Source organism: Pan troglodytes, chromosome 15 (genome assembly GCF_028858775.2).
Source record: "Pan troglodytes isolate AG18354 chromosome 15, NHGRI_mPanTro3-v2.0_pri, whole genome shotgun sequence".
In the NCBI taxonomy this organism is placed as follows: Eukaryota; Metazoa; Chordata; class Mammalia; order Primates; family Hominidae; genus Pan; species Pan troglodytes.
In genome coordinates this window covers 47681188-47708502 of record NC_072413.2, presented here as the reverse complement: position 1 = coordinate 47708502, position 27315 = coordinate 47681188, and the positions used below count along the sequence as shown (strand labels likewise).

The following is a 27315-nucleotide window of genomic DNA, read 5'->3' as shown; positions in this document are numbered from 1 at the left end:
TTTTTTGTTTTTGTTTTTTTGATACGGAGTTTCACTCTTGTTGCCCAGGCTAGAGTGCAATGGCGCAATCTCGGCTCACCACAACCTCCACCCCTGGGTTCAAGCAATTCTCCTGCCTCAGCCTCCTGAGTAGCTGGGATTACAGGCATGCACCACCACGACCAGCTATTTTTCTATTTTTAGGAGAGATGGGGTTTCACCATGTTGGTCAGGCTTGTCTCGAACTCCCAGTGTCAGTTGATCCATCCACCTTGGCCTCCCAAAGTGCTAGGATTACAGGCGTAAGCCACTGTGCCTGGCCAAAAATCAGTTTTTTAAAAGTCTGATCTGCCAATTTTTTCCATTATAGTTTTTTCCTCAAGATTTTAGAAGTCATTTATTCTCTTCCAGTATTATATAGCTTAATTTTTCTGTATTTAAGCCTTCAATCCTATGGCACCAAGAATATTTTCCTCTAGCTATCCTAGGATCATTTATTGCATAAGTGATCATTTTCCCAGATTTGAAATGCTACCTTTTAAATACAAAATAGTCTTATTTTTTTTCCTTATATGCTTGGCTGTTTTTGTAGTTTTTTTCCTTTTTCTTTTTTTTTTTGAGATGGAGTCTCACTCTGTCGCCCAGGCTGGAATGCAATGGCGCCATCTTGGCTCATGCAACCTCTGCCTCCCAAGTTCTAGCAATTCTCCTGCCTCGGCCTCCTGAGTAGCTGGGATTACAGGCATGTGCCACCACGCCTGGCTAATGTTTTTGTATTTTCAGTAGAGACGGGGTTTCACCATGTTAGCCAGGCTGGTCTTGAACTCCTGACCTCAGGTGATCCGCCTGCCTTGGCCTCCCAAAGTGCTGGGATTACAGGCGTGAGCCACTGTGCCCGGCTGTTTCCGTAATTCCTTTCGCATTTCATTGTACTATCTCTACTTGCATCAAGTCAACTAATTATTATGGTATTGTGACATGTTTTAATATCTGACACGGTAAGCCTTCCAACCTTCATTCTTTTCAAACATTTTCTAAATTGATCCTTCTTCCCTTTAAATCCATATCCATAGCAGAAATATGTAGTTAAGCATATGTATACAGATATTTGTTTCTTTTAAGTGACAGGGTCTCTGTCACCCAGGCTGGAGTGCGATGGCACAATCATAGCTCACTGCATCCTTGAACACATGGGCTCAAGTGATCCTCCCACCTCAGTCTCCCAAGTAGCTAGGACCATAGAAGCACACTACCATGGCCAACTAATTATTTTCTTTTCAGCAGAGACAAGGGTCTTGCTATGTTGCTCAGGCTGGTCTCAAACTCCTGGACTCAAGCAATCCTCCTGCCTTGGCCTCCAAAAGTGCCAGGGTTACAGGCCTGAGCCACCACACCCAGCCTGTGAAGATACTTTGGGAGGCCGAGGCAGGTGGATCAATTGAGGTCAGGAGTTCGAGACCAGCCTGACCAACATGGTGAAACCCTGTCTCTACTAAAAATACAATAATTACCTGGGCATGGTGGGAAGCACCTGTAGTCCCAGCTACTCGGGAGGCTGAGGCAGGAGAATTGGTTGAACCTGGGAGGCGGAGGTTGCAGTGAGCCGAGATCGCGCCACTGCACTCCAGCCTGGGCAAGAGCGAGACTCCATCTAAAAAAAAAAAAAAAAAAAAGGTTCACAGCAAAACATATTATCAATTGTATTACAGAAATAATACTGTTCAAATGATTAGGGCCATAATAGGAAAACCATACTACCTGCAAACATGCCAAGATACCGAGTTTTTCCCCTAAATTTGGAAAAGCTATTCACAACTTTTAATGTTCCTTGCAGTAGCACCAAAGTCTGTGTGAATTTCTGTAATGTGGAAAGGATGTACAACTAAGAGGAAAATCATATTCTGACACCAATTAGAATCGACCATTTACTTTTTTGATATTATCACTCTTACCTCTGGGGGTGGCTATTTTTAGATACTAATATAATGGCCTTCAGAATATGTTTGACAATGGAGAAATTAGTAATTTAGACAGATATCGGTGAGCTTTAGAACATATGTTTGTCCATTTTAATACATTGTTTGTATCAATGAAGAGGAAAATTGTGACTGGAATATATAATCTAGAACTATCTGATCATTATACTTAACTACTGAGTACTGGAATACCACCAGATCCCAGGGCCTTTTAACTATCTTGTTTAGAACGATCGGAATAAGATAATTGTTAGAAGAATTCTACTTTTTCTCCGGATATGCCATGTCCTCCTTTTTTTTTTTTTTTTAAAGCCTATACTACCCATATGGCTTCTTTTTTGCCTCCTAGTCTCCCTTTCCTTCCACTTATGCCTTAGACACTTCTTGACTGCTGATAATCCCTGGAATTTAAAAAAGTGGTAGACTCAGGATCTACATCTGTGTTGTATTTTCCAGAGTGGTTCTTACAGCATCTCTACTGACTGAATTAATAAACAGGAGAAAAAGAAGTATTTCAATTCAATAACTGCCACCTGAAGAACTGTGATTTTTTTTTTTTTTTTTTTTTTTGAGACAGTCTTGCTCTATCACCCAGACTGGAGTGCAGTGGCACGATCTCGGTTCACTGCAACCTCCGCCTTCTGGGATCAAGCGATTCTCCTGCCTCAGCCTCCAGATTAGCTGGGATTACAGGCACGTGCCACCACGCCTGGCTATTTTTTTGTATTTTCAATAGAGACGGGGTTTCGCCGAGTTAGCCAGGAATGGGTCTCGATCTCCTGACCCGCTTCGGCCTCCACAGTGCTGGGATTACAGGCGTGAGCCACCACGCTCGTCAAGAAGTATGATCTTATCAATTACACAATTTTCAAGAATAAAACGAGATGCAAAAAATTCAGACATTTAGGCCAGGCACAGTGGCTCACACCTGAAATCCCAGCACTTTGGGAGGCCGAGGTGGGCTAACTGCCTAAGGTCAGGAGTTTGAGACCAGCCTGGCCAACATGGCAAAACTCCGTCTCTACTAAAAATACAAAAACTAGCTGGGCGTGGTGGCATGTGCCTGTAATCCCAGCTTCTTGGGAGGCTGAGGCAGGAGAATCGCTTGAACCCAGGAGGCAGAGGTTGCAGTGAGCCGAGATGGTGCCACTGCACTCCAGCCTGGGCAACAGAGAGATACTCTGTCTCAAAAAACAAAACAAAACAAAACAAAAAACAAAGGCTGAGCGCGGTGGCTCAGGCCTGTAATCCCAGCACTTTGGGAGGCTGAGGTGGGCGGATCACGAGGTCAAGAGTTTGAGACCAGCCTGGCCAACATGGTGAAACCCCGCCTGTACTAAGAATACAAAAAGTAGTTGGGCGTGGTGCTGTGTGCCTATAATCCCAGCTACTAGGGAGGTTGAGGCAGGAGAATCTTTTGAACCTAGGAGGCGGAGGTTACAGTGAGCCGAGATTGTGCCACTGCACTCCAGCCTGGGCGACAGGGCAAGACTCCGTCTCAGGGGGAAAATATTTTCATTTATGGGCTCAAAAGAAATCTATACAGATATATTACAGATTGCTGTTTTAAAGGAATTTTTCACTTAACTTTTACAACATCAAGAATAGAGCAGATGAAGTCTGACACCTCTACAAGTGGCAGAACTCAAAACAATCAAAATTTATTTCTTGTGCATATAGCCACCTTTATATCTAGACTCTTTGCATCAAGAATAAATGGTGGAAATATCAGACACTCATAAAGCACAATCGCCTAATTTAGTTTATCACTAAAAAGTTGCCTTTGGAAATCCTATACACGTCTGTTGGTATCTGCTGCCCCTGAGGTGAAATGTCCATTAAAGTTACTTACTCTAATCGACTCCTTTTCCTTATTTATAAAATAGGGATATTACCTACTTTACAGGAATATAGTAAGAATATATAAGATTAGGGATGTGACAGTAACTAGCACATGCCAGATGTAGTAAGCACTCAAAAGTTAGTTCTAATTTTCCCCCACTGGTACTGAACCAAATTAAAAATAAACACACAAAACAACAACAAAAACCAACTTGAATCTGAGAATTATTTAACACACACAGTATAGGCATACCTCATTTTATTGTGCTTTGCTTTACTGTGCTTGACAGATATTGCATTTTTTAAATAAATTGAAGGTTTGTGGCAACCCTGCATTGAGCAAGTCCATTGGCATCATTTTTCCAACAGCAAGTGATGCTCACTTCGTGTCTGTGTCACATTTTGGTAATTCTCACAGTATTTCAAACTTTTGCATTATTATTATTATATCTGTTATGGTGATCTGTGATCAATGATCTTTGATATATTACTGTAATTGTTTTGGGGCACCATAAACTGTGCCCGTATAGGATGGCGAACTTAACTGATAAATGTGTGTGTTCAGACTATTCCACTGACCAACCATTCCCCCCTCTCTCTCCCTCTCCTTGGGCCTCCTTATTCCCTCAGATACAACAATATTGAAAGTAGGCCTTGCCAGGCGCGGTGGCTCACGCCTGTAATCCCAGCACTCTGGGAGGCCGAGGCGGGCGGATCACGAGGTCAGGAGATCTAGACCATCCTGGCTAACACGGTGAAACCCCATCTCTACTAAAATTCAAAAAAATTAGCTGGGTGTGGCGGCACACGCCTGTAGTCCCAGCTTCTCGGGAGGCTGAAGCAGGAGAATGGTGTGAACCCAGGAGGCAGAGCTTGCAGTGAGCCAAGATTGTGCCACTGCACTCCAGCCTCAGCGATGGAGCGAGACTCCGTCTTAAAAAAAAAAGAAAGAAAGAAAGTAGGCCAGTTAGTAACCCTACAATGGACTCTAAGTGTTCAAGTGAAGGAAGAGTGGACTGTCCCTCACTTTAAATCAAAAGCTAGAAACAATTAAGCTTAGTGAAAAAGGCAGGTCAAAAGCTAATACAGGCCAAAAGCTAGGCCTCTTGTGCCAGTTAGCCAAGTTGTAAATCCAAACGGAAAGTTCTTAAAGGAAATCAAGAGTGCTATTCTAATGAAAAATGAGTAATATGAAAGCAAAACAGCCTTATTCCTGACATGGAGGAAGTTTTAGTGGTCTGGATACAAGATCATACAGCCACAACATTCCCTTAGGCCTGAGCCTAACTCAGAAGAGGGTCTTAACTCTCTTCAATTCCATGAAGGCTGAGAGAATTGAGAAACTGCAGAAGTTTGAAGCTAACATGAGTTTAAAGGAAGGAAGCTGTTCTTCATTACATAAAAGTGCAAGGTAAGGCCAGGCACGGTGACTCACACCTGTAATCCCAGCACTTTGGGAGGCCAAAGTGGGCAGATCTTCTGAGGTCAGTTTGAGATCGGCCTGGCCAATATGGTGAAAATACAAAAGTTACTAAATTACTACTAAAAATACAAAAATTAGCCAGGTGTAGTGTCACGCACCTGTAATCCCAGCTACTCAGGAGGCTGAGGCATGAGAATTGCTTGAGCTCAGAAGGCGGAGGTTGCAGTGAGCTGAGACTTTTCCACTGCACCACAGCCTGGGCAACTCTGTCTCAAAAAAAAAAAAAAAAAAGTGCAAGGTGAAGCAGCATGTGCTCATGTAGAACCTGCAGCAAGTTATCCAGAAGATCTGGCTAAGATACCTGATGAAGGTGGCTACACTAAACAATAGATTTTTTTTTTTTCTGAGACAGAGTCTCACTCTGTCGCCCAGGCTGGAGGGCAGTGGTGCAATCTCGGCTCACTGCAAGCTCCGCCTCCTGGGTTCTCGCCATTCTCCTGCCTCAGCCTCCCGAGTAGCTGAGACTATAGGCGCCTGCCACCACGCCTGGCTAATTTTTTTTGTATTTTTAGTAGAGACGGGGTTTCACCATGTTAGCCAGGATGGTCTTGATCTCCTGACTTTGTGATCCACCTGCCTCGGCCTCCCAAAGTCCTGGGATTACAGGCGTGAGCCAACGTGCCCGGCCAACAATAGATTTTTAATGTGGATGAAACAGCTTTATATTGGAAGAGGATGCCATCTAGGACTTTCATAGCTAGAGAGAAGTCAATGTCCAATTTCAAAGGACCAGCTAATTCTCTTGTTAGTGGCTAATGTAGTAGCTGTCTTTAAGTTGAAGCCAATGTTCATTTATCATTCTGAAAATCCTAGGGCCCTTAAGAATTATGCTAAATCTACACTGCCTGTGCTCTAACAACGGAACAAGAAAGCCTGGATGACAGCATGTCTCTTTGACAGCATGGCTTACTGAGTAGTTTAAGTGTATTGTTGAGAACTGCTGCTTAGAAAATATCACTCACTGCTCATTGACAACACACCTAGTCACCCAAGAGTTCTGATGGAAGATCTACAAGATTTATCTTTTCATGCCTGCTACACAATATCCATTCTGTTGCCCATGGATCAAGGAATCATTTTGACTTTCAAGTCTTATTATTTAAGAAAATACATTTCATGGCTGGGCACGGTGGCTCACGCCTGTAAAAAATACAAAAATTAGCCAGGCATGGTGGTGCACACCTGTAATTCCAGTTACTCAGGAGGCTGAGGCAGGAGAATCGCTTGAACCTGGGAGGCAGAGGTTGCAGGAGAGATTGTCTCAAAACACACACACACACACACACACATCAAAACTGCATTGCATGTTACAGAGAAATATTTTGTGAAAGGAAGGCTCAATGTGGCAAACTTCATTGTCTTAAGAAACTGCCACAGCCACTCCAACCTTCAGCAACAACCACCCTAATCAGTCAGTAGCCATCTACATGGAGGAAGACCCTCCATGAGCAAAAAGAATACAACTCACTGAAGGCTCAGATAATCCTTAGCATTTTTTAGCAATAATTTTGAAATTACGTATGTACAGTTTTTTGTTTTTTTGTTTTGAGACGGAGTCTCGCTCTGTCGCCCAGGCTGGAATGCAATGGCGCAATCTTGGCTTACTGCAACCTCCGCCTCCCGGGTCCAAGTGATTCTCCTGCCTCAGCCTCCCGAGTAGCTGGGATTACAAGCATCCGCCACCATGTCCGGCTAATTTTTGTGTTTTTAGTAGAGACGGGGTTTCACCATGTTGGCCAGGCTGGTCTCGGACTCCTGACTTCAGGTAATCCACCCGCCTCAGCCTCCCAAAGTGCTGGGATTACGGGTGTGAGCCACCGCGCCCAGCCAGGTATGTACATTTTTTTTTTACACATAATACTATTGCATGCTTAACACACTACAGTGTAAACATGACTTTTATATGCACTGAGATACCAAAAAAATTCGTATGACCTCGCTTTATTGCAGTGGTCTGGAACAGAACCCGCAATACTTCGAGGTATGCCTGTATGTTGGTCATTTCAATATGATTCAGTCACGTTACAGGTCTGTCACATAATGGTAGGGAGACAGAAGATGTAGGTTCTACTATCAGTAGAACTTCCAGATGGCTTAAGAAAAAAAATCTGGGCCGGGCGCGGTGGCTCACGCCTGTAATCCCAGCACTTTGGGAGGCCGAGGCGGGCGGATCACGAGGTCAGGAGATCGAGACCATCCTGGCTAACACGGTGAAACCCCGTCTCTACTAAAAATACAAAAAATTAGCCGGGCGTGGTAGCGGGCGCCTGTAGTCCCAGCTACTCGGGAGGCTGAGGCAGGAGAATGGCGTGAACCCGGGAGGCGGAGCTTGCAGTGAGCCGAGATCGCGCCACTGCACTCCAGCCTGGGCGACAGAGCGAGACTCCGTCTCAAAAAAAAAAAAAAAAAGAAAAAGAAAAAAAAAAAGAAAAAAAATCTGTAAACTAAGAGGGTTGGCATATAGTATTCCTGTTTTCCAGCTTTACCATTCTTGCTTCTATAATTCTGTGATTATGGACACACAACACACACATACGCTCAAACCTCCATTGTAGTAAGAATTTTAAAGCATAATATTTCTTAGCATATTATTGCTAACATGCGTCTATTTTGAGACTAGAAAAAATAGTCATTAGTAAAGAAACGCCACTAAAAATAGCTTAGAAATATTTAAAATGCAAGCCGGGCACAGTGGCTAATGCCTGTAATCCCAGCATTTTGGGAAGCCAAGGCGGGCGGATCACCTGAGGTCGCGAGTTCAAGACCAGCCTGACCAACATGGGAAACCCTGTCTCTACTAAAAATACAAAATTAGCCAGGCATAATGGCACATGCCGGTAAGCCCAGCTACTAGGGAGGCTGAGGCAAGAGAATCGCTTGAACCCGGGGCGGGGGGCGGAGGTGGCGGTGAGCTGAGATCGTTCCATTGCACTCCAGCCCTGGGCAACAAGAGCGAAACTCCATCTCAAAAAAAAAAAAAGAAAAGAAAAGAAAAGAAATATTTAAATGCTTCAGTGATTTCGATATTTTATTTCGAATCGCGCCGTGGGAATAAGGAAATATATACAAAATGATACAGCACGGCGTCCTCGGGTCCTTCTAGGTCTGCACCAGTATTTAAGGATAATAATTAATCGCGCTGTAACTGCCTTTGCATTGGGCAAACCGGGGTTACTGAATTGCTGGCAAGGAGGGGCGGAGAGTGGTAAGAGGCCCGGAGCCGGGTCTGAGGCTTTAATAGAAGAAGCAACGGCGGGACGACGTCAAGCCCTGGCGCGGCTGTGGGGGCGGCGGCCAGCGGAGGGGCTGGGGGGCTGCAGGCGCCGGGCGCGCCAGGCCTGGGCCGCAGCCTCGGGAGCGGGTGTGGCGGGCGCTGCGTCCGCTCAGGCCGAGGGTCTCCCGGCGCGAGTCTACCCCGTCCCGCCTCTTCCCCTTACCACGTAGCCCCCCCACACGTAGAGGAAGTTTCCGTCCACCACGGCGCAGTGGCCGCTGCGTTCCTCCGCCACACAGAACAGCTGAGAGTCCGCCATTCGCGCCGTCGCTGGCCCGCCGCTTGCCGCACCACAACCCCTGCCCGCCCGGCGGCCTCGCCTCTAGCCCCGACCGCTCCACGCACGAACGGAACGCGGCGAGGGTCGAGATTGGTGGGAAGGCGGAGCCACTGCGTCTGCAACGTCCCGCGGCTCTCGCTCGGGAAGTCGAGCCAGGGGCGGCGCGGCTGTGGAGGGACGTTCTGGCTCCTCGCAGTGGGCAAGGGGCCTGGGCTTTCCACGTGCAGATTCCTTCTCTCTTGGAATTGTGTTTTGGCAGTACAGCCTCATTTAGTAGTCAGTCTGTAGTCAGATTCCTTGATTATCTCAAAATGTCTTTTCTACAGTTGGTTTGTTCAGCACCGTAATTCGTTGTTAACGCCTCTTAAGACTTTACGTCTGTTTTACTCTAGAATAGCTTCTCTCCCTTCTCTCCTGTGCCATTTGTTTGTTATATGGATTAGTTTTCTTATTTTCCTACAGCCGTACCACCTTCTGGGTTTGGTTCCTCAGTGTCTTTTCTCATTAACTTGTGCATCCTTTCCCCATACTTCTTTTAGGCTGGAAGCTGTATCTAAAAGCTTTATTAGATTCTAGTTCAGATTTTTTTTTGGAAAATACTTCATATTGCATCACATTAGAAGGCACTTAAGTCTGGTGCACTTTAATGATACTTTCTATTGTTTATTTTTGACTATACAAATAAACAGAGTATCTGCTCCTTTTCTTACACAAAAGGAAGTATATACAGTGTTCCTTAACTTTCTCTTTTCACTTGACGATCCATATCAGGATACAGCAAGCAGTCTCCTCAGTCCTTTTCATAGCTTCATAGCACTCCACCGATTGGATGTGTCATAGCTTATTCAAACAGATTCTTATTGATGGACATATCGGTTATTTCCAGGTTTTTTTGGCTATCATAAATAATGCTGCGATGAATAACGTTATGCATATGTTATTTTGTATTTGTACAAGCCTATCTTTGGAGTAGAGTTCTAGATGTGGAATTGCTGGGTCAGAGGATAAATGCATATTTAACTTTACAAATGTAACTGGATTGCAGTGGCTCACGCCTCTCATCTAAGCACTTTGGGAGGATGAGGTAGGCGGATCACTTGAGCTCAGGAGTTTGAGACCAGCCTGGCCAACCTGGGCAATCCCGTCTCTACTAAAAATACAAAAATTAGCCGGGCGTGGTGGCGCATGCCTGTAATCCCAGCTACAAAGGCAAGAGAATCGCTTTAACCCGGGAGGTGGAGGTTGCAGTGAACCGAGATCGCGCCACTGCACTCCGGTCTGGGCGACAGAGCAAGGTTCCTTAGAGAGAAAGAGAGAGAGAGAAAGGGAGAGAGAAAGAAAGAAAAAGGAGGAAGGGAGGGAGGGAGGAAGGGAGGAAGGAAGGAAGGAAGAAATTCAAGATAGACAAAAGAGATCTATGATAATAGAAAGCAGAAAAGTGGTCATTTGGGAGTAGGGAGGGGGAGGGGACTGATGGAAAGGAGTACAGGAAGTGTTCTGGAGTGATTAAAATGTTCTGTATCTTGATTGAGGTGGTGGTTACATGGGTGTATACATTTATCAAAATGCATTGAACTGCATACAGATATGTGCATTTTACTTAGTGTAAACTATATGTCAATTATAATTCTCACTCCATCACTTTATTGTTACTAGTAATATTGGTATTGTATTTTTGAAATGGAGCACTTGTCCTCCTGGACTGTAGAGTCTGGTGGAGTCTATAGACCAGCAAACAGACAATTACCATACCGTGCAGTAAGTGTGAAAATAGCAAAAGTCCAGGGCACCTTGGGTGTACAGAGGCCCTTTAACTCAGATTGAGGGAAGACAGGGAAGGTTCCTGAGAGAAAGTAAAGTTTAAGCTAAGAACTGAAAGATGAACGGAAGTTGTTCAGGGAACTTTCATTCGTGAGAGGGAAGAGTCAAGGATATGCCTAGTTTACCAGCTTGGTCACTGGGTGGAAGGTGGGTGGAGCCCTTCGCTAGGTTATTGAACATGGGAGGAGGAACAGGTTTGGGGGAGGGCAGGGCTAATGGTGAGTTCATTTGGAGGCATATTGAGTTGGATTTGAAGTCTAAGAGAGCTAAGGGCTAGAGATAGGGATTTTGGAGTCATCAGCATATAATTGTTCATTTAAGTATTGGGACTTTATGAGCTGGCCAGGTGAAGGAGCCATAGAAGAAGTTGAAAATTGATTAGAGAAAGAGAATTATGATTGGGAACATTTATGGGAAAAGGGGAATTGTGAGGTCAGATTGTGAGAGAAAGCTGGGCAACTGGAATTGATTATTTTCTCTCCAATTTCTTAATATAAAAAATAGCAAACCAAAATAGTTGAAAAAATAGTTCAAAGAGTACCTGTGTATCTTCCACTCCAGGTTAATAATTATTAATACTACCATACTAGCTTTATGTTTGTTGGTATGTGTGTGTCTGTCTTTTTCATTTTGTTGAATTATTTGAGAGTGGGAGTGCCTTATGGAGAAAATACATGTGATAAATAAGCTTCCTTCAGCTATGAGTTACAGGGCTCTTGGCCCTGAGTTCAGTGTTAACGAATCACAATGTAAAGATGTCTTTAAATAAAAACACACATAAAACAAGGTTATATGTTGATCAGTTGATGAAAACATTGTCACCAGAGGCTCACAGGAACCTAATTCTGTACTTCCCCTAGTAGGAATGGTTTAGTATTCAATAATTATTTGTTGGTGGCTACTTATAAAATCTAACTATCACAGGTACAGTAATGAGAATTAACTATATGTCTTTCTATTCGTATTTCCTATCCTTTCTTACATAAAAATTAAAAATTTCTTTGTATTTTGTCTTTGAAAAATATTTCACTAAATAAAGAGAACTGTGTTCAAAAATCACTTGTGATGTTATGTTACCAATTTAATATACAATTAGGTGTATTAGTTTTAGTATGCATTCAATTTTAAGCTCACCTTTTTATTTTCTATTTTTTGAATATGTAAAACATGCACATGGATTAAAAGTCTCACTGTAAAGAAAGTTTTCACTTTCATCCCTATCCCCTCACCCCTTTGTAGTTAACCATTTTTGTGGTCTCTGATTTAACCTTCCAGAGTTGTTTTGTTGTTGTTGTTGCTGTTGTTTTGAGACAGAGTCTCACTCTTGTTGCCTAGGCTGGAGTGCAATGGCCCCATCTCGGCTCACCGCAACCTCTGCCTCCTGGGTTCAGACAATTCTCCTGCCTCAGCCTCCCGAGTAGCTGGGATTACAGGCATGCGCCACCATGCCTGGCTAATTTTTTTGTATTTTTGTAGAGACGGGGTTTCTCCATGTTGGTCAGGCTGGTCTCGAACTCCCGACCTCAGATGATCCGCCCACCTCGGCCTCCCAAAGTGCTGGGATTACAGGCGTGAACCACTGCGCCCGGCTTTTTTTGTTTTTGAGACAGAGCCTTGCTTTGTTGCCCAGGCTGGAGTGGTGGCACGATCTCGGCTCACTGCACCCTCCGCCTCCGAGGCTCAAGAGATTCTCCTGCCTCAACCTCCCCAGGAGCTGGGATTACAGGCGCGCGCCACCACGCCTGGCTAATTTTTGTTTTTTTTTTTTTTTTTTTTTTTTTTTTGGTAGAGACGGGGTTTCACCATGTTGGCCCGGCTGTTCTCGAACTCTTGGCCTCAAGTGATCTGCCAGCATCGGCCTCCCAAAGTTCTGGGATTACAGATGTGAGCCACCGCGCCCGGGCCCAGAGGTTTTTAAAATGCAAAAACAAATACATATACTTTTGTTTCCCTTCCTTCATTAAACTTCGCTTTTTTAAAAAAAAGAAAAAAACCCGTATACGTTGGAGGTCACTTTATATTGGTACTGTGAAATCATCCTCCTGTTTTATAAGCCGCGTGTTTACTTATAAGCACTCCACGGGTTAGTCAACTCATTGGAGCAAGCGTTTTGAAGTGTGGCAGATTGACAGTCCACCTGAAATCAGAATAACTGAGTTCAAATCCTGACTACACCACTTAACTCGTCGTTTCATCTTGAGCAAGTCCTTTACCATTTTTGTGTCTCAGTTTTCTCATCTGTAAAATGAGGCTGTTGTGGAAAAGACAGCTCACTGGGCTGTCATGAGCAACACATGAATTCACACATTTAAAGTGCTTATGACAGTGCATGGCGCATACGAAGCCCTCAAGTTAAATAAAAATCGGGGTAGGTGGGAGCGATGGAGATTTATAACAGCTTCCGGTAAATGTCGAGGCACAGTATTTCCAGAGCTTGTGCGAAGTAGGGAACCCAACAGCTCTCATGGCCTCGAAAGAAGGGGGATCCTGTGTCCGGGAAGCTCGGCCGCAGTCCTGCAATGTCTAGGGCAGCGGTGAGAGCGCTGTGGCTGGCTCAACGCAGCCCGACACCAGGGAAGACGCTCTGGCCATCAGTTTCCCGGCAGCAAAGGAGCGCGAGGTGGTCTCCACTTTCAGCCTACTCGGTCCGGGGTTGCGAACTGTTAGGTCTGAGTTGCTGCGGCGCAGGCAGCGGAGACCAAGCGGGGATCTTAACAGGGTTGAGCGCGACGCGGGCCAGGGCCGAGGCCGGAGCTGGGCGGGGCGCGCCCGGGAAGGGGCGGAGCTGCGGCGGTGGCGCCAAATCGCAAATATGGCGCCGGAGTGGCTGCGGAGCCGGGCGCTCTCCGCCTTCAAGTTGCGGGGCTTGCTGCTTCGTGGGTGAGTGGGCTCGGGCAGCTTGAAGGGCGAGAGGGAAGAGCTGGGGCCTGTCTGCCTCGTGCGGCAGCGGGACGCACCGCGGCGGCTCCCCGCGCGCCGAGAGGGGGCTTGACCTTAAATGACAGAGTTCTAAGAAGCGGTCGGGCGCGGTGGCTCACGCTTGTAATCCCAGCACTTTGGGAGGTCGAGGCGGGCGGATCACGAGGTCAGCAGATCGAGACCATCCTGGCCAACATGGTGAAACCCCGTCTCTACTAAAAATACAAAAATTAGCTGGGCGTGGTGGCGCGCGCTTGTAGTCCCAGTTAGTTGGGAGGCTGAGGCAGGAGAATCGCTTGAACCCGGGAGGAGGAGGTTGCGGTGAGCCGATATCGTGCCACTCTACTCCATCCTGGCGACAGAGAGAGACTCCATTAAAAAAAAAGTTCTAAGAAGCGAGGTGGATCTTGAGGCTGCCGTGCCTTCTTTGGTTTCCCCGACCCATGCGAGGAGTTTAATGTTTCTTCTAGGCGGGCCGAGGCTCTTCTGCACATGTCAAACTGAGCCCGAGAAGCTGCAACCTATCTATGGCAGCCGGTTATCAACATTGTGACCCGGACAGCTCTCAGGCTCCCGGGAAGGTTGCTGAGACATAAGATGAGAGACCCGAGAAAGCCCACTTGCACGTCTGCAGTTGCCAATTTATGTGAAAGTCAGGTTTCCTGGGCATATCCGTGTTTTTGAGGACCTATAGAACATATGAACCTTTCCAAGATTTCTCTCATTAAATCTGCTCCGTGTTTTAGAGTTCTATATGTACGTGTGTGTGTGTGTGTGTGTGTGTATGTGTATATATGTATTTTTTTTTTTGAGTCATGGTCTCACTCTCGCCCAAGCTGGAGGGCAGTGATGCGAACTTGACTTACTGCAGCCTCAACCTCCTGGGCTGAAGTAGCTGGGACTGCAGGCATGGGCCACCATACCTGGCTGATTTTTTGTTGTTGTATGTTTTTTAGAGACGGGGTCTGGCTATGTTGCCCAGGCTGGTCTTGAACTCCTGGGCTCAAGTAGTCCTCGCTCCGTGGCCTCCCAGAATGCTGGAATTACAGGCGTGAACGACTGCACCTGACCTAGAACACAATATTTTATACATATTGAAATACCTGCTGGATTGGATATACCTCTCTATCAGTTTTTATTGCTTTTGTGTGTGTAGATTTTTCGTTGGTTTTGTGAGTTTTATGGGACTTTTAACTGTGCTTTGGGAGATGCCTTGGGAGAAAATAATGAATTTTGTTCAGTTGGTCCTTGACATTTTGAAAGCATGAGCAACTGATGAATTAACTTTCTTTTCGCTTAGAATTTGACCTAATATTAAGCTTTTGTTCATTAATTATTTCAGTCATAAGTATACTTAAATCTGTTAGCTGCAAAGCACCGTGCTGGGGTAAGGGGGTGCAATAGAGAGCAAGAGCTTTGTAGGGGGCAGATAATGTATTCTATTGCTGCGTGACAAATTACCCCACAATTTAAAGGCTAAAACAGTACACATTATCTCAAATTTTCTGTGGGTTAGGAATTCAGGTGTGGCTTAGTTGGGTCCTCAACTTCAGGGTCTTTTCACAAGGTTGCAGTCAAGATGGATCATCTCAAATGTTGCCCAGACAGCATTCGCTTCAAGCTCATTCAGTTGTTGGCAGGATTCAGTTCCTGATTGCCTGGCAGGCTGTTGGCTGGAGGCTATCCTCAGTCCCTTGCCATGTGTGCCCCCAACATGGCTTCATCAAGAGGGAGAGTCTTCTAGTAACTCTGAGGCAACCTAATCAAGGAGGTGACATCTTGTTATTTTTAAATTTCTTTTTACTTTTAAATTTTACTTTCAAAATTATAATACAGTAAGTTATTCTATCCCTTTTGCTATATTCTATTTTTAGAAACAAGTTACTAGGTCCAGCCCACACTTAAGGGCAGGGGATTACATAGGTGTAACTACCAGGAGTAATGGATTATTAGGGGCCATCTTAGAAGTCTGTCTACCATGGATATTAAATGACTATTTTACAGCTATTTAATCTCAATTGTGAAAGGGATTCCAGGAAAGAAGGGCTATGAGAGTGTATGATAAGGTGTATAAACTGCCCTAGAGTCAAGGAAGAACTTCACTGCCGAAGTGGTTTGGGCTGACTTAAAGAATGAGCAGGACTTGGCTGGGCGCAGTGGCTCATGCCTGTAATCCCAGCACTTTGGGAGGCTGAGGTGGGCGGATCACGAGGTCAGGAATTCGAGACCGGCCTGACCAACATGATGAAACCCTGTCTCTACTAAAAATACAAAAAAAAAAAAAAAAACAACCAGCCAGACGTCGTGATGTGCACCTGTAACCCCAGCTACTCAGGAGGCTGAGGCAAGAGAATCACTTGAACCCGGGAGGTGAAGGTTGCAGTGAGCCAAGATTACGCCACTGCACTTCAGCCTGGGTAAGAGAGCGAGACTCCATCTCAAAAAAGAAAGAAAGAAAAAAAAGAAAGAACAGGACCTGACTAGGTGGAGAGAAGAGTGGGAGGAAATGGCCATATAAAGACCCTGAAGCAGGAGAGTGCCAGGAAGGCCAGGGACATGGTATGAGCTTAATGGGATTTGGCAGGGGCAAGATTCTGTATGGCTTTACAGGCTTTGGTCTATGCTAAGAACTGTCCCAAGATGCAACCAAAATGTATATGATTTTAGGGACTCAGTGGTCAAATATTTATGGACCACCTTCAAGTGTATTTAGAACTCTGTGGAAGGATGGCACAGAGTTCTAAGTTACAGTTTTAAAGTTATCTATAATTCAGTCCTCAGTTATCTATAATAAATTTGAGAGATGCAACACCTACACACAAAACAACTAATAAAGCAACCCAATATATAGAACAATTAGTGTTATGGCTATAACAATAATATGTGAAATGTTAAATTGTGTGCTACAAATACAGAATGGCATGTAATTAGCTAATTGTTTAATATTGTAATCAGCAATAATATTGATGTGAGGTATAAAGTTGTGTGCTACAAATACAGAATGGCATGTAGTGGCATGTAACTAGTTAATCATGTTCATTCTGATCATTGTTGGGATTTAGGTAAGGAATTAATGTGATTTTATTTTATTTATTTATTTTTTTTGAGATGGAGTTTCTCTGTCGCCCAGGCTGGAGTGTAGTGGCCCGATCTCCGCTCACTGCAAGCTCCGCCTCTCAGGTTCACTCCGTTCTCCCTCCTCAGCCTCCCTAGTAGCTGGGACTACCGGCGCCCGCCACCATGCCCGGCTAATTTTGTTTTTGTATTTTTAGTAGAGATGGTGTTTCACCGTGGTAGCCAGGATGGTTTCGATCTCCTGACCTCGTGATCTGCCCGTCTTGGCCTCCCAAAGTGCTGGGATTACAGGCGTGAGCCACCGCGTGCCCAGCCATGATTTTTTTTTTTTTTTTTAAATGATGGTCAGACTCCATGAAGCAGGTGGCAGTGCCTTACCATATGTGTATTGTCAGGCCCGAGGGCCTCTTCCATCTTTGTCAAGTGGAGTGCCAACCTCTCCTTTCGTATAACACAAATTCATGTGATTTTAATGAGTGTTGCTTCTATGATTATATTACAATGTCATAGTTTTTTAAAGCCTTTTTTTTTTTTTTTTTTTGAGACGGAGTCTCGCTCTGTCGCCCAGGCTGGAGTGCAGTGGCGCGATCTCGGCTTACTGCAAGCTCTGCCTCCCGGGTTCACGCCATTCTCCTGCCTCAGTCTCCTGAGTATCTGGGACTACAGGCGCCCGCCACCATGCCCGGCTAAATTTTTTGTGTTTTTAGTAGAGACGGGGTTTCATCGTGTGTTAGCCAGAATGGTCTTGATCTCCTGACCTCATGATCCGCCCGCCTCGGCCTCCCAAAATGCTGGGATTACAGGCTGAGCCACCGCGCACAGCCAAGCCTATTTTTTTTCTTATTTTACAATTGAAAACAGTGATTATTGGAATTTACTTTGAACAAGTGCATTATCAAATTAAATATATGAGTGTCTTATGTTCAGGATATGGTGCTTGACATTGAAACAGATGGACTCTTGCCTTAAATGTAGGGTAGTAAGTAATAAAAGGCTAATGTAATATATCAGATCTAAGGTATATGTAAATGTGATTTTTAACAATTTCAGAAGAAAGGGGAGATTGCAGCAGTTAGAGCTGGTCTAGGAAGGCTTCTTAGAGGAAGGATGTGATTTGAGGCTTTATGTTAGCAAGGCATAGGAGGATGATTTTGTTCAGAAAGCACAGGAAAGATAAAGTGCTACTTGAAGAGAGCAGTTAGTGGTTCTTCCTTTCAATGCCAGATTGATGAGTGTTTGCTGCTTTTTGGCAGAAAACTTTTAGCCTTTAATTACTAATGACCTGCCTCATTTTTCCTTTCCTTTTCTTAGTGAAGCTATTAAGTACCTCACAGAAGCTCTTCAGTCTATCAGTGAATTAGAGCTTGAAGATAAACTGGAAAAGATAATTGATGCAGTTGAGAAGCAACCCTGTAAGTAATATTTTCTGATAACTCCTAAATTGTTAATATAGTTCTGCATCTTCTGTTAGATGTATAGATTTAAATTGAAGTTGAGGCTTCACTATTAAGATGTCCCAGTGTTATAAGATGTATGCATGGTAGCATTTCTTCCCAAGGGGTAATACCTTTAGTTTATTTTAATTTTTTTTTCTTTCTTTTTTGGGATGGAGTCTCGCTCTGTTGCCCAGGCTGGAGTGCAATGGCGCTATCTTGGCTCACTGCAACCCCCACCTCCCGGGTTCAAGCAATTTTCTTGTCTCAGCCTCACGAGTAGGTGGGATTACAGGCACACACCTCCATGTCAGGCTAATTTTTTGTATTTTAGTAGAGATGGGGTTTCACTGTGTTGCTCAGCCTGGTCTCAAACTCCTGGGCTCACGCAGTCCACCTGCCTCGGCCTCCCAAAGTGCTAGGATTACAGGTGGGAGCCACCACGCCCGGCCTTCTTTTTTATTTTAACTGTTGATGACATCCAAACCTTTAGTTTAGTTGGAACCTCAGGATGATCCCCAAGGGCCCTTTTATAGTTCCTTTCCCCCAGTGGAGGTGTCACCACCATGTTTCCTGCACTTGGCCTCTGATTTTGATCTGGTCCTTTATGGTCACTTTGTCTCTCCTAGTGGCTATTACCATGTCTTATTTAAGTTATTAACTCCTAAATGTTTGGGAGGAAAAAAAGAAGAGTAAAGTAAGCAGAGCTGCCATCTCTTCTTGATTTCTTCAGGGATTTTTTTTTTTTTAATAGAATGGCTATTCATTTTAACTTAATTTTATAAGTCTAAGTTAAAGGGCAGAGACAGTAACTTTTCAATAAAAAGCAATTCTACTAATGCACTGATAATGAATACACTAAACAGAGTTGGAAAGCATTTTACTGAAAGCAAACTGTAGAAAATATACTTTTTTTTTTTTTTCCTGAGAAGGAGTCTTGCACTGTCGCCCAGGCTGGAATGCAGTGGTGCTATTTCGGCTCACTGCATCCTCCGCCTCCTGGGTTCAAACGATTCTCCTGCCTCAGCCTCCCGAGTAGCTGGGATTACAGGTGTGCGCCACCATGCCTGGCTAATTTTTGTATTTTTAGTGGAGACGAGGTTTCACCATGTTGGCCAGGCTGGTCTCGAACCGCCAACTTCAGGTGATCGCCCACCTCGGCCTCCCAAAGTGCTGGGATTACAGGCGTGAGCCACTGTGCCTGGTGAAAATAGACATTGATACAAAATTATATAACGCTTGTGATAAGAATAAGTGGGGCCAGGCATGGTGGCTAACACCTGTAATCCCAGCACTTTGGGAGGCCGAGGCTGGTGGGAACGCCTGAGTTCAGGAGTTCAAGATCAGCCTGGACAACATGGCAAACCCTGTCTCTACTAAATATACAAAAATTAGCCAGGCATGGTGGCAGGCGCTGGTAATCCCAGCTCCTTGGGAGGCTGAGGCAGGAGAATCGCTTGAACCTGGGAGGCAGAGGTTGCAGTGAGCTGAGATTATGCCACTGCACTCCAGACTGGGTGACAGAGTGAGATTCCATCTCAAAAAAAAAAAAAAAAAAGAATAAGTGGATTTCAAGAAAAGCACATTCTATAAAAGATGGTCATTTTTTTCTTGAGTATACCAAAGTTATGAAACATAAGGTGACCCAGGAAGGTAGAGGTTTGGGAACTCCTTCAAGGCATTTCCTTTCTATACACTGCTTCCCTCCTCTCCCTTTTTTTTTTTTTTTTTTTTTTTTTGGTGAGAGGGGGACAGAGTCTCACTCTGTTGCCTAGGCTGGAGTGCAATGGCGCCATCTCGGTTCACTGCAACCTCTGCCTCCTGGGTTCAAGCGATTCTTCTGTCCCAGCCTCCTGAGTAGCTGGGACTACAGGTGCGTGCCACCACACCAGGCTAATTTTTATATTTTTGGTAGAGACAGGGTTTCACCATATTGGTCAGGCTGGTGTTGAACTCCTGACCTCAGGTAATCCACCCACCTTGGCCTCCCAAAGTGCTGGGATTACGGGCGTGAGCCACCACACCTGGCCCCTCCTCTCTTTCTTCATGTTCTTTTTTGGAAATTCACATCTGTTGAAACATGCCCAAAGAAGCTAGAATGGGGCCACCAATACATGAACTAAACCTCTGTTCCACTGTTTTATGATTTGCAGTCCATTTCAGCCATATACTTCGGGGAGTTTTCTGAGACACCTCTCTATTCAACCTGTCAGTAAAACTGTATCAGCATGTTTCCTCTTGCTACTGCCACACTGCCATAGGGATTCAGGGACCTTTTTGTTAAATACTTAATACCACAAGCATGGGACTGGAAAGAAGAAATGCTCTTCCCCTTGGAAAAAAAGTCTGATATTTATAGCACCCTGAGGATAGAAGTGGGTATGGCTCACTGTCCACTTTATCTTAGCCAAAAGGCTGAGAAGTGCCGAGTTCACTCTTAATGTTATATAGATGCTAGTCACTTCAATTATATAGGAAGAAACATACTCCGTGATACAGGATAAATGGTTATTATATCTCATTTTCATTCCTAAAGGCAGAATTTTACCTATACCTTTGCTTAAAAAATTCCTTTACAGTTGAACATTTAGAAAATGATACTTGTCTCATGCCTGTAATCCCAGCATTTTGGGAGGCTGAGGCGGGCGGATCACGAGGTCAGGAGATCGAGACCATCCTGGCTAACACAGTGAAACCCCGTCTCTACTAAAAATACAAAAAATTAGCTGACAGAGCGAGACTCCATCTCAAAAAAAAAAAAAGAAAATGATACTTGTCCCTGTGTACATTGATTTAAGATGGCACATGGTATTTTGCTTGACAACATATCAAAGTGATTAAAAGAGCCCCCACTGGAATCAGTCCTGGGTTTTTGTTGCTCTCTATCTCTTCTAGTTTTTGGGCAAAATTTTCAGCCTCTCAAAGTTGTATTTTCTCTATCTATAAGATATGGGCATCTTAACATCGGTCTTACAGGACATCTACCCAGTGGAATAATACTTGTAAATAAAGTACTGAGGATGGTGCCACACATTTACTCAATGCTTAATAAGTGGTAGCTGCTATTGTTACTATCATGCTCATTGAAACTGAGCAGTTATGATGATAAAGTTATACTAATGTAACCTTATTAAAACTGGGAGCTTAGGGAATTTTTTTTTTTTTTTTTTTTTTTTTTTTTTTGAGATAGTATCTCACTCTGTGTGGCCCAGGCTGGAGTGCCAGTGGCATGATCACAGCTCACTGCAGCCTCCACCTCCCTGGGCTCAGGTGATCCTCCCATCTTGGCCTCCTGAGTATCTGGGACTACAGGCATGTGCCACCACCCCCAGCTAAGTTTTATATTTTTTGTAGAGAAGGGGTTTCACCACGTTGTCTGGGCTGGTCTCAAACTCCTGGGCTCGAGGCATCCTCCTGCCTTGGCCTCCCAAAGTGTTAGGATTATAGGTGTGAGCCACCGACCCTAGCTCAGAAATGTTCTTATAACTAAACAGGGTTTAGAAAATTAAGGCATTTGACTGTATATTAAGGTATTGTAACTTTGAGTGTGGAAAATGAAGGTATTTGAGATAAGGCTTTTGTTATTGTTCTGACCTAACACTTTTTTTCTCCAAAAACTGTATAATGAGAATCTCAGTATTAATATTTGCAAATTATTTTTGGGAAAAGAGCTGTCTGTGGAAAGAACTAATTTTTTTTTGTTTTTAAATTTTGACTTTGAAATTCTCTTTTCAGTGTCATCAAACATGATTGAACGATCTGTGGTGGAAGCAGCAGTCCAGGAATGCAGTCAGTCTGTTGATGAAACTATGTATGTGGGTACAGTTAACTTTTTTCCTCCTTGGAGGTGTTATTGAGCACTTATTTTTAATTATTGTCTTGGAAAATTATTAGTGATCAACGTTTCTACAGTGATTACTGTTGTTATTTCTGTGTGTCTTTTTAAATAATGGCTTTCTTTGCAAACCTCATTATTAAATGACTCATCTTTACTGGTTTTTCCTGGGATTTGAGGTTACAGTGTTGCTTGTACCATTCATTACTAACTTTTGCTGCCTACCCAACCGGTTGATCTGACTTTTTATTCTGTATGCTACAAATGAGTTGAATTGAAATGAATATTCAGAAGTATAATTTACTTTGCTCTTAGGAAAGTACCATGTCCAGACAAGTTCAGCAACTTTACTTGGTCACATGGTGAATGGCAAATGAGGGTAGGACCTCAGTTTTGTGACTCCACTATGTCATGTTTTTAGGTTTAAGAATTTATATGGCAGTAATTCTTCCGGGTTTTATTTCTCTGAATATCCCTCTTTCCTCTTGATATGATACTTCTATACAAATTGATGGCATTTAACTGGAAGGAAAACACTGGGGAAAATGGGCTGAGAGACAGTTTTAACATTGCCACTTCTTTCCTATTTGGGGCAATGGAGATGATTGAAAGGAGTCATTATCTTTATTTTAGTCAGAAGTTATAATCTTCTCCCTGTCAGAACTTATAACTGCTAAAAAAAAAAATAGAGAAATTGAGGATTTTTAATTTTACCCTTGCAAACTCATTTAAAATACTATAGTGTGACCAGATGCAGTGGCTTATGCCTGTAATCCCAGCACTTTGGGAGGCCAAGGTGGCTGGATCACTTGAGGTCAGGAGTTCAAGACCAGCCTGGCCAACATGGTGAAACCCCATCTCTACTAAAAATACAAAAATTAGCTGGGCGGTAGTGGGGCGCACCTGTAATCCCAGCTACTTGGGAGGCTGAGACAGGAGAATTGCTTGAGCCTGCGAGGTGGTGGTTACAGTGAGCTGAGATCATACCACTGCACTCTAGTCTGGGTGACAGAGTGAGACTCTGTCTCAAAAAAAATACATAAAATAAATACTGGAGTATAATGAATGTTCCTAAAGCCATCAATAGAAATTCAAAATGATTGTACTAAAGTTTGATTATTATCCTAAAATAGACGTTACTCGTTGTTTACCCTAAAGTTACCTGTTATTTATTTATTTACTTATTTTCCCCCACACCAATCTGCATTCACTTTATTCTTCTGTTTATACGTTCTCTTGCTCCCATATTTGGAGGCAGAACGTAATATGAGCTCAACAGTCCTGCACAGAGCCATGTACCATATCCCATCAGTTTTCCTTTTCCCAACCCCTATTCCACCCCCACTCAGTAAAGCCGCTTGTCCAGGTGTTGCTCTTGGGGGTAAGAAAGCAGAAAAGCAGGCTGGGTGCAGTGGCTCATGCCCGTAATCCCAGCACTTTGGGAGGCCGAGGTGGGCAGATCACCTGAGGTCAGGAGTTTGAGACCAGCCTGGCCAACATACAGCGAAACCCCGTCTCTACTAAAAAATACAAAAATTAGCTGGGCATGGTGGTGCATGCCTGTAGTCCCAGCTATTTGGGAAGCTGAGGCAGGAGAATCGCTTGAACCCGGGAGGCGGAGGTTGCAGTGAGCCAAGATCGTGCCACTCTGCTCCAGCCTGGACAACAGAATGAGACTTGTCTCTCAAAAAAAAAAAAAATAAATAAATAAATAAAATAAAATAAAGAAAGAATGGGTAGAGATTCCAGTGAGTGATGGGAGCCTCTTTCCAAGGCACAAGGGGCCACCTTCTCAATATGGCCACTGCTTTGTTCAGATTTGGGCAGTGTGCTGGCCAGGAGCTGGGGGCTGCAGTACCTCCAGCTGACTGAGGAGGCAAGCATTGTGAGGGTGCTGCTGCAGGTCCACAGTCATCATTGAGGCCAGGAGCTGCCACACTCCTGAAGAATGCATGGGGCTTTGTGGGATGCTGAGTTGGTTCTGCACAGCAAGGGCCACACTGTCACGTTTCTTGAACACCATTTCGTAAGGGCCTTCCCCAAACATTGTGGCATATATCACACAGCCCATGGACCAGACATCAGTCTGTTCATCAGTGACACAGTGACTGCTCAGGGAAGAGCTCTAGGGCTCAGTAGGAGATGGTGCACTGCTGGGTCGCCTAGTCCGGCAGGGTCAGGGCCTGGTGGGAGCCCTTCATGTGAGGCATGCTTGATTCATGGCATCCAAGTGTATTAAAACTGGCTGCCCCTCGTCTCCAAGCAAGATAGTGGTGGGCTTCAGGTCCCTGTGGGCCTAACCCTTGGCATGAATGGCCTCAAGCCGCTGTAGATACCCAGCAGGAGCTGAAGGATTTGATCCTAAGTCAGGAAGTTGCCATCGTCCTTCGGCCTTTCTCTCCATTCCACAGTATATCTCTCTTAAAGAACGGAAGCAGCAGCTGGGCCTCATGCTTAGCACCCTACTCCCTCAGACAGTAAGCCGTGAGGTAAAGGATGTTGGGGTGATTGAAGAGGTGATGCATGTTCGCTTCTTGGCTGGGCCTCCTCCCAGTCCTGCTGCTCGTGACACAGGATTCGCTTCAGGGCATAGAAGTGTCCATCCTGTAACCCCTCCACTAGGTCCACATGGCTGAACCCACTCTCCCCCAGGTTCTGGATGAAGAAATAGCTATTGTCAATGATGACATTTCCCTAAGAGCAGGCACACAGTGCATGGCCCATGATGTCTCAGTCATCCTCCTCAAGGACTGTCTGAGTCTGCCAAAGTGCTCGTCCAGGATGAGTGGGCTCTTCCAGACAATACACTAAGCGCCCAGGGATCATGATTCTCATCTAGAGTAAACAGGTCCTGGTGATGCCAGTTCAGCAAGGGTGGGGTCAGGTGCCTTAAAGCCTCAGGGCACATAGCAACGACCAGGCTGCTTCCTCCAACCCCAGCCCACCTTTGGGCAGCTCCTGCTCCCACACCTGTCAGGCCTCAAAGGCAGGGCACAGGGTAGTTTCAGAGGAGGTGCGTGGCTCAGGCCCATCCCTGGCCTCAGTGCGCAGTGCCTGGGTCGGCCAGCCCGTACTCCTCACTGACCTGGCTCGGCTATTTCTGTCAGGCTGTTTATATGTTATAGCCAGCCTACATGGAGGTCCAGTGGGGACTGAATGGTAAAGGATTTTTGTACCTTCAATTGTCAGAGAGTCATTATATCATACCACAATAGAGGCTCTTGTTCTCATAGATGAAGAGATGGCATGAGAAGTTCAATAACTTACTCAGACTGATCCACCAGAAAATAGTGGAGCAGTGTCTGGAGTCTAGGTTTTCCTCAAGTTCAGTGATTCTCAGCCACTCTATACTTGTTACCTCTAGGGTAGCATGAATCTTTTTTGATCATTTTCAATTTGGGAGATAAACATGTAATTTTAGGAAGGATTTTTAGGTTGGGATATTTATACAATAGTGCTGTGGAAATTTTTAACTTCTTTTAAACATGGTTATATTATTAAAAGTATCTGAAATTAAATAATTTTTTTTGGTTTTCCATCTCTAACACTATATATATATTGTATAAGTCTGAAAGATATGGCCAGAATTGGAGGGGGAGCTCTTTTTCCATTGTATAACTTTTCCTGGGACACTTCTGCATAACATTTTAGATTTGGCAGGGCGCGGTGGCTCAGGCCTGTAATCCCAGCACTTTGGGAGGCCAAGGCAGGCAGATCATGAGGTCAGGAGTTTGAGACCAGCCTGGCCAACACAGTGAAAACCCGTCTCTACTAAAAATACAAAAATTAGCTGGGCGTGGTGGAGGGTGCCTGTAATCCCAGCTACTTGGGAGGCTGAGGCAGGAGAATCACTTGAACCCAGGAGGCAGAGGTTGCAGTGAGCTGAGATCATGCCACTGCACTCCAGCCTGGGCGACAGAACTAGACTCCATCTCAGACAAACAACAAACAAAAAACATTTTAGATTTTTAAATTGTTGGGGTTGGGCATGGTGGCTCATGCCTGTAATCCCAGCAGTTTGGGAGGCTGAGGCAGGCGGATCACTTGAGGTCAGGAGTTTGAGACCAGCCTGGCCAATATGGCAAAACCCTGTCTCTACTAAAAATACAAAAATTAGCTGGGTGTGGTGGCACATGCCTGTAATCCCAGCTACTTGAGAGGCGGGAGAATCGCTTGAGGCCGGGAGGAAGAGGTTGCAGTGAGCCAAGATCACACCCCAGCCTGGGCATCAGAGTGAGACTGTCTCAAAAAACAAAACAAAAACAAAAAAAATAAAAATTGTTGGAACTTAATCATATCCTTTAATAATACTGTAGCTCATGGCCGGGCGCAGTGGCTCATGCCTGTAATCCCTGCACTTTGGGAGGCTGAGGTGGGTGGATCACCTGAGGTTGGGAGTTAGTGACCAGCCTGACCAACATAAAGAAACCCCGTCTTTGTTAAAAATACAAAATTAGCTGGGCGTGGTGGTGCATGCCTGTAATCCCACCTACTCGGGAGGCTGAGGCAGGAGAATCTCTTGAACCCTGGAGGCGGAGGTTGTGGTGAGCCACGATCGAGCCATTGCACTCCAGCCTGGGCAACAAGAGCGAAACTCTGTCTCAAAAAAAAAAAAAAAAAAAAAAAAATACTGTAGCTCATAAGAGTAGTACATATAGGGAGAGATTTCTTTAAGATGTGACTATTGTTTATATAATTCTTCTTTTTCAACAGATGAAATTCTTAACTGGAAATTAACTTGATTAATTTTTTTCTTGAGAGTTTTGGCAATGCTTTCTTGTCCCTTGAGATGAAAATGCACAAGCTAAACATTTTACACCCATTGTATTTTTGACACTATAAGAAATTATGGGCTGGGCATGGTGGCTCACATCTGTAATCCCAGTACTTTGGGAGGCCGAGGTGAGTGGATTTCCTGAGGTCGGGAGTTTGAGATCAGCCTGACCAACACGGAGAAACCCCATCTCTACTAAAAATACAAAATTAACTGAACGTGGTGGTGCATGCCTGTGATCCCAGCTACTTGGGAGGCTGAGGCAGGAGAATCGCTTGAACCCAGGAGGCGGAGCTTGCAGTGAGCTGATGTCCCACCATTGCACTCTAGCCTGGGCAACAATAGCGAAACTCTGTCTTAAAAAAGAAAAAGAAAAAGAAAAAGAAATTGTGTGCCTGGCCTGAGAAAATGTGAAAAGTGTGTTATTACAAAGACTTATAATGCAGGTTATCATGTTCACCTAGAGTACTTATGTTTTAGTAATTCAGGTCTGTATTTTGTGGGATGTTTTTCAGAGAGCACGTTTTCAATATCATAGGAGCATTTGATATTCCACGCTTTGTGTACAATTCAGAAAGAAAAAAATTTCTTCCGTAAGTATGTCATCCACTGATTTTAAATTAA

The 27315-nt window shown here is 44.5% G+C and overlaps 2 protein-coding genes, 1 non-coding gene and 1 pseudogene across 8 annotated transcripts in view; 1 reads left to right on the top strand and 3 right to left on the bottom strand.

The window, feature by feature from the left end:
* Positions 1-8926, bottom strand: part of KLHDC1 (kelch domain containing 1) — a 63445-nt gene extending 54519 nt beyond the window's left edge. The window contains exon 1 of one of the 2 annotated variants that reach the window (XM_509932.8): positions 8718-8926. In XM_509932.8, coding sequence (XP_509932.3) covers positions 8718-8813 — 96 coding nt within the window. In that variant the 5' untranslated portion in view covers positions 8814-8926. The remainder of the gene's footprint in view (positions 1-8717) is intronic. The other variant, XM_009427763.5, reaches the window with a different exon arrangement.
* A 4503-nt stretch (positions 8927-13429) lies between these two features.
* The window catches only part of POLE2 (DNA polymerase epsilon 2, accessory subunit), a 44548-nt gene continuing 30662 nt past the window's right edge, over positions 13430-27315 (top strand). For 3 of the 5 annotated variants that reach the window (XM_509931.8, XM_063793324.1, XM_063793325.1), the window contains exons 1-4: positions 13430-13535; positions 17961-18061; positions 21818-21893; positions 27207-27284. In XM_509931.8, coding sequence (XP_509931.4) covers positions 13468-13535; positions 17961-18061; positions 21818-21893; positions 27207-27284 — 323 coding nt within the window. In that variant the 5' untranslated portion in view covers positions 13430-13467. Of the gene's footprint in view, positions 13536-17960; positions 18062-21817; positions 21898-27206; positions 27285-27315 lie in introns of those variants that run through there. The other 2 variants (XM_024348720.3, XM_016926045.3) reach the window with 2 other exon arrangements.
* On the bottom strand, positions 16983-17104 carry LOC112205499 (U6atac minor spliceosomal RNA). The gene has a single exon (XR_002939450.1). It is a non-coding gene; the product is annotated as a U6atac minor spliceosomal RNA (small nuclear RNA).
* LOC134808350 (serine/threonine-protein kinase 16-like) lies at positions 23648-24731 on the bottom strand (annotated as a pseudogene).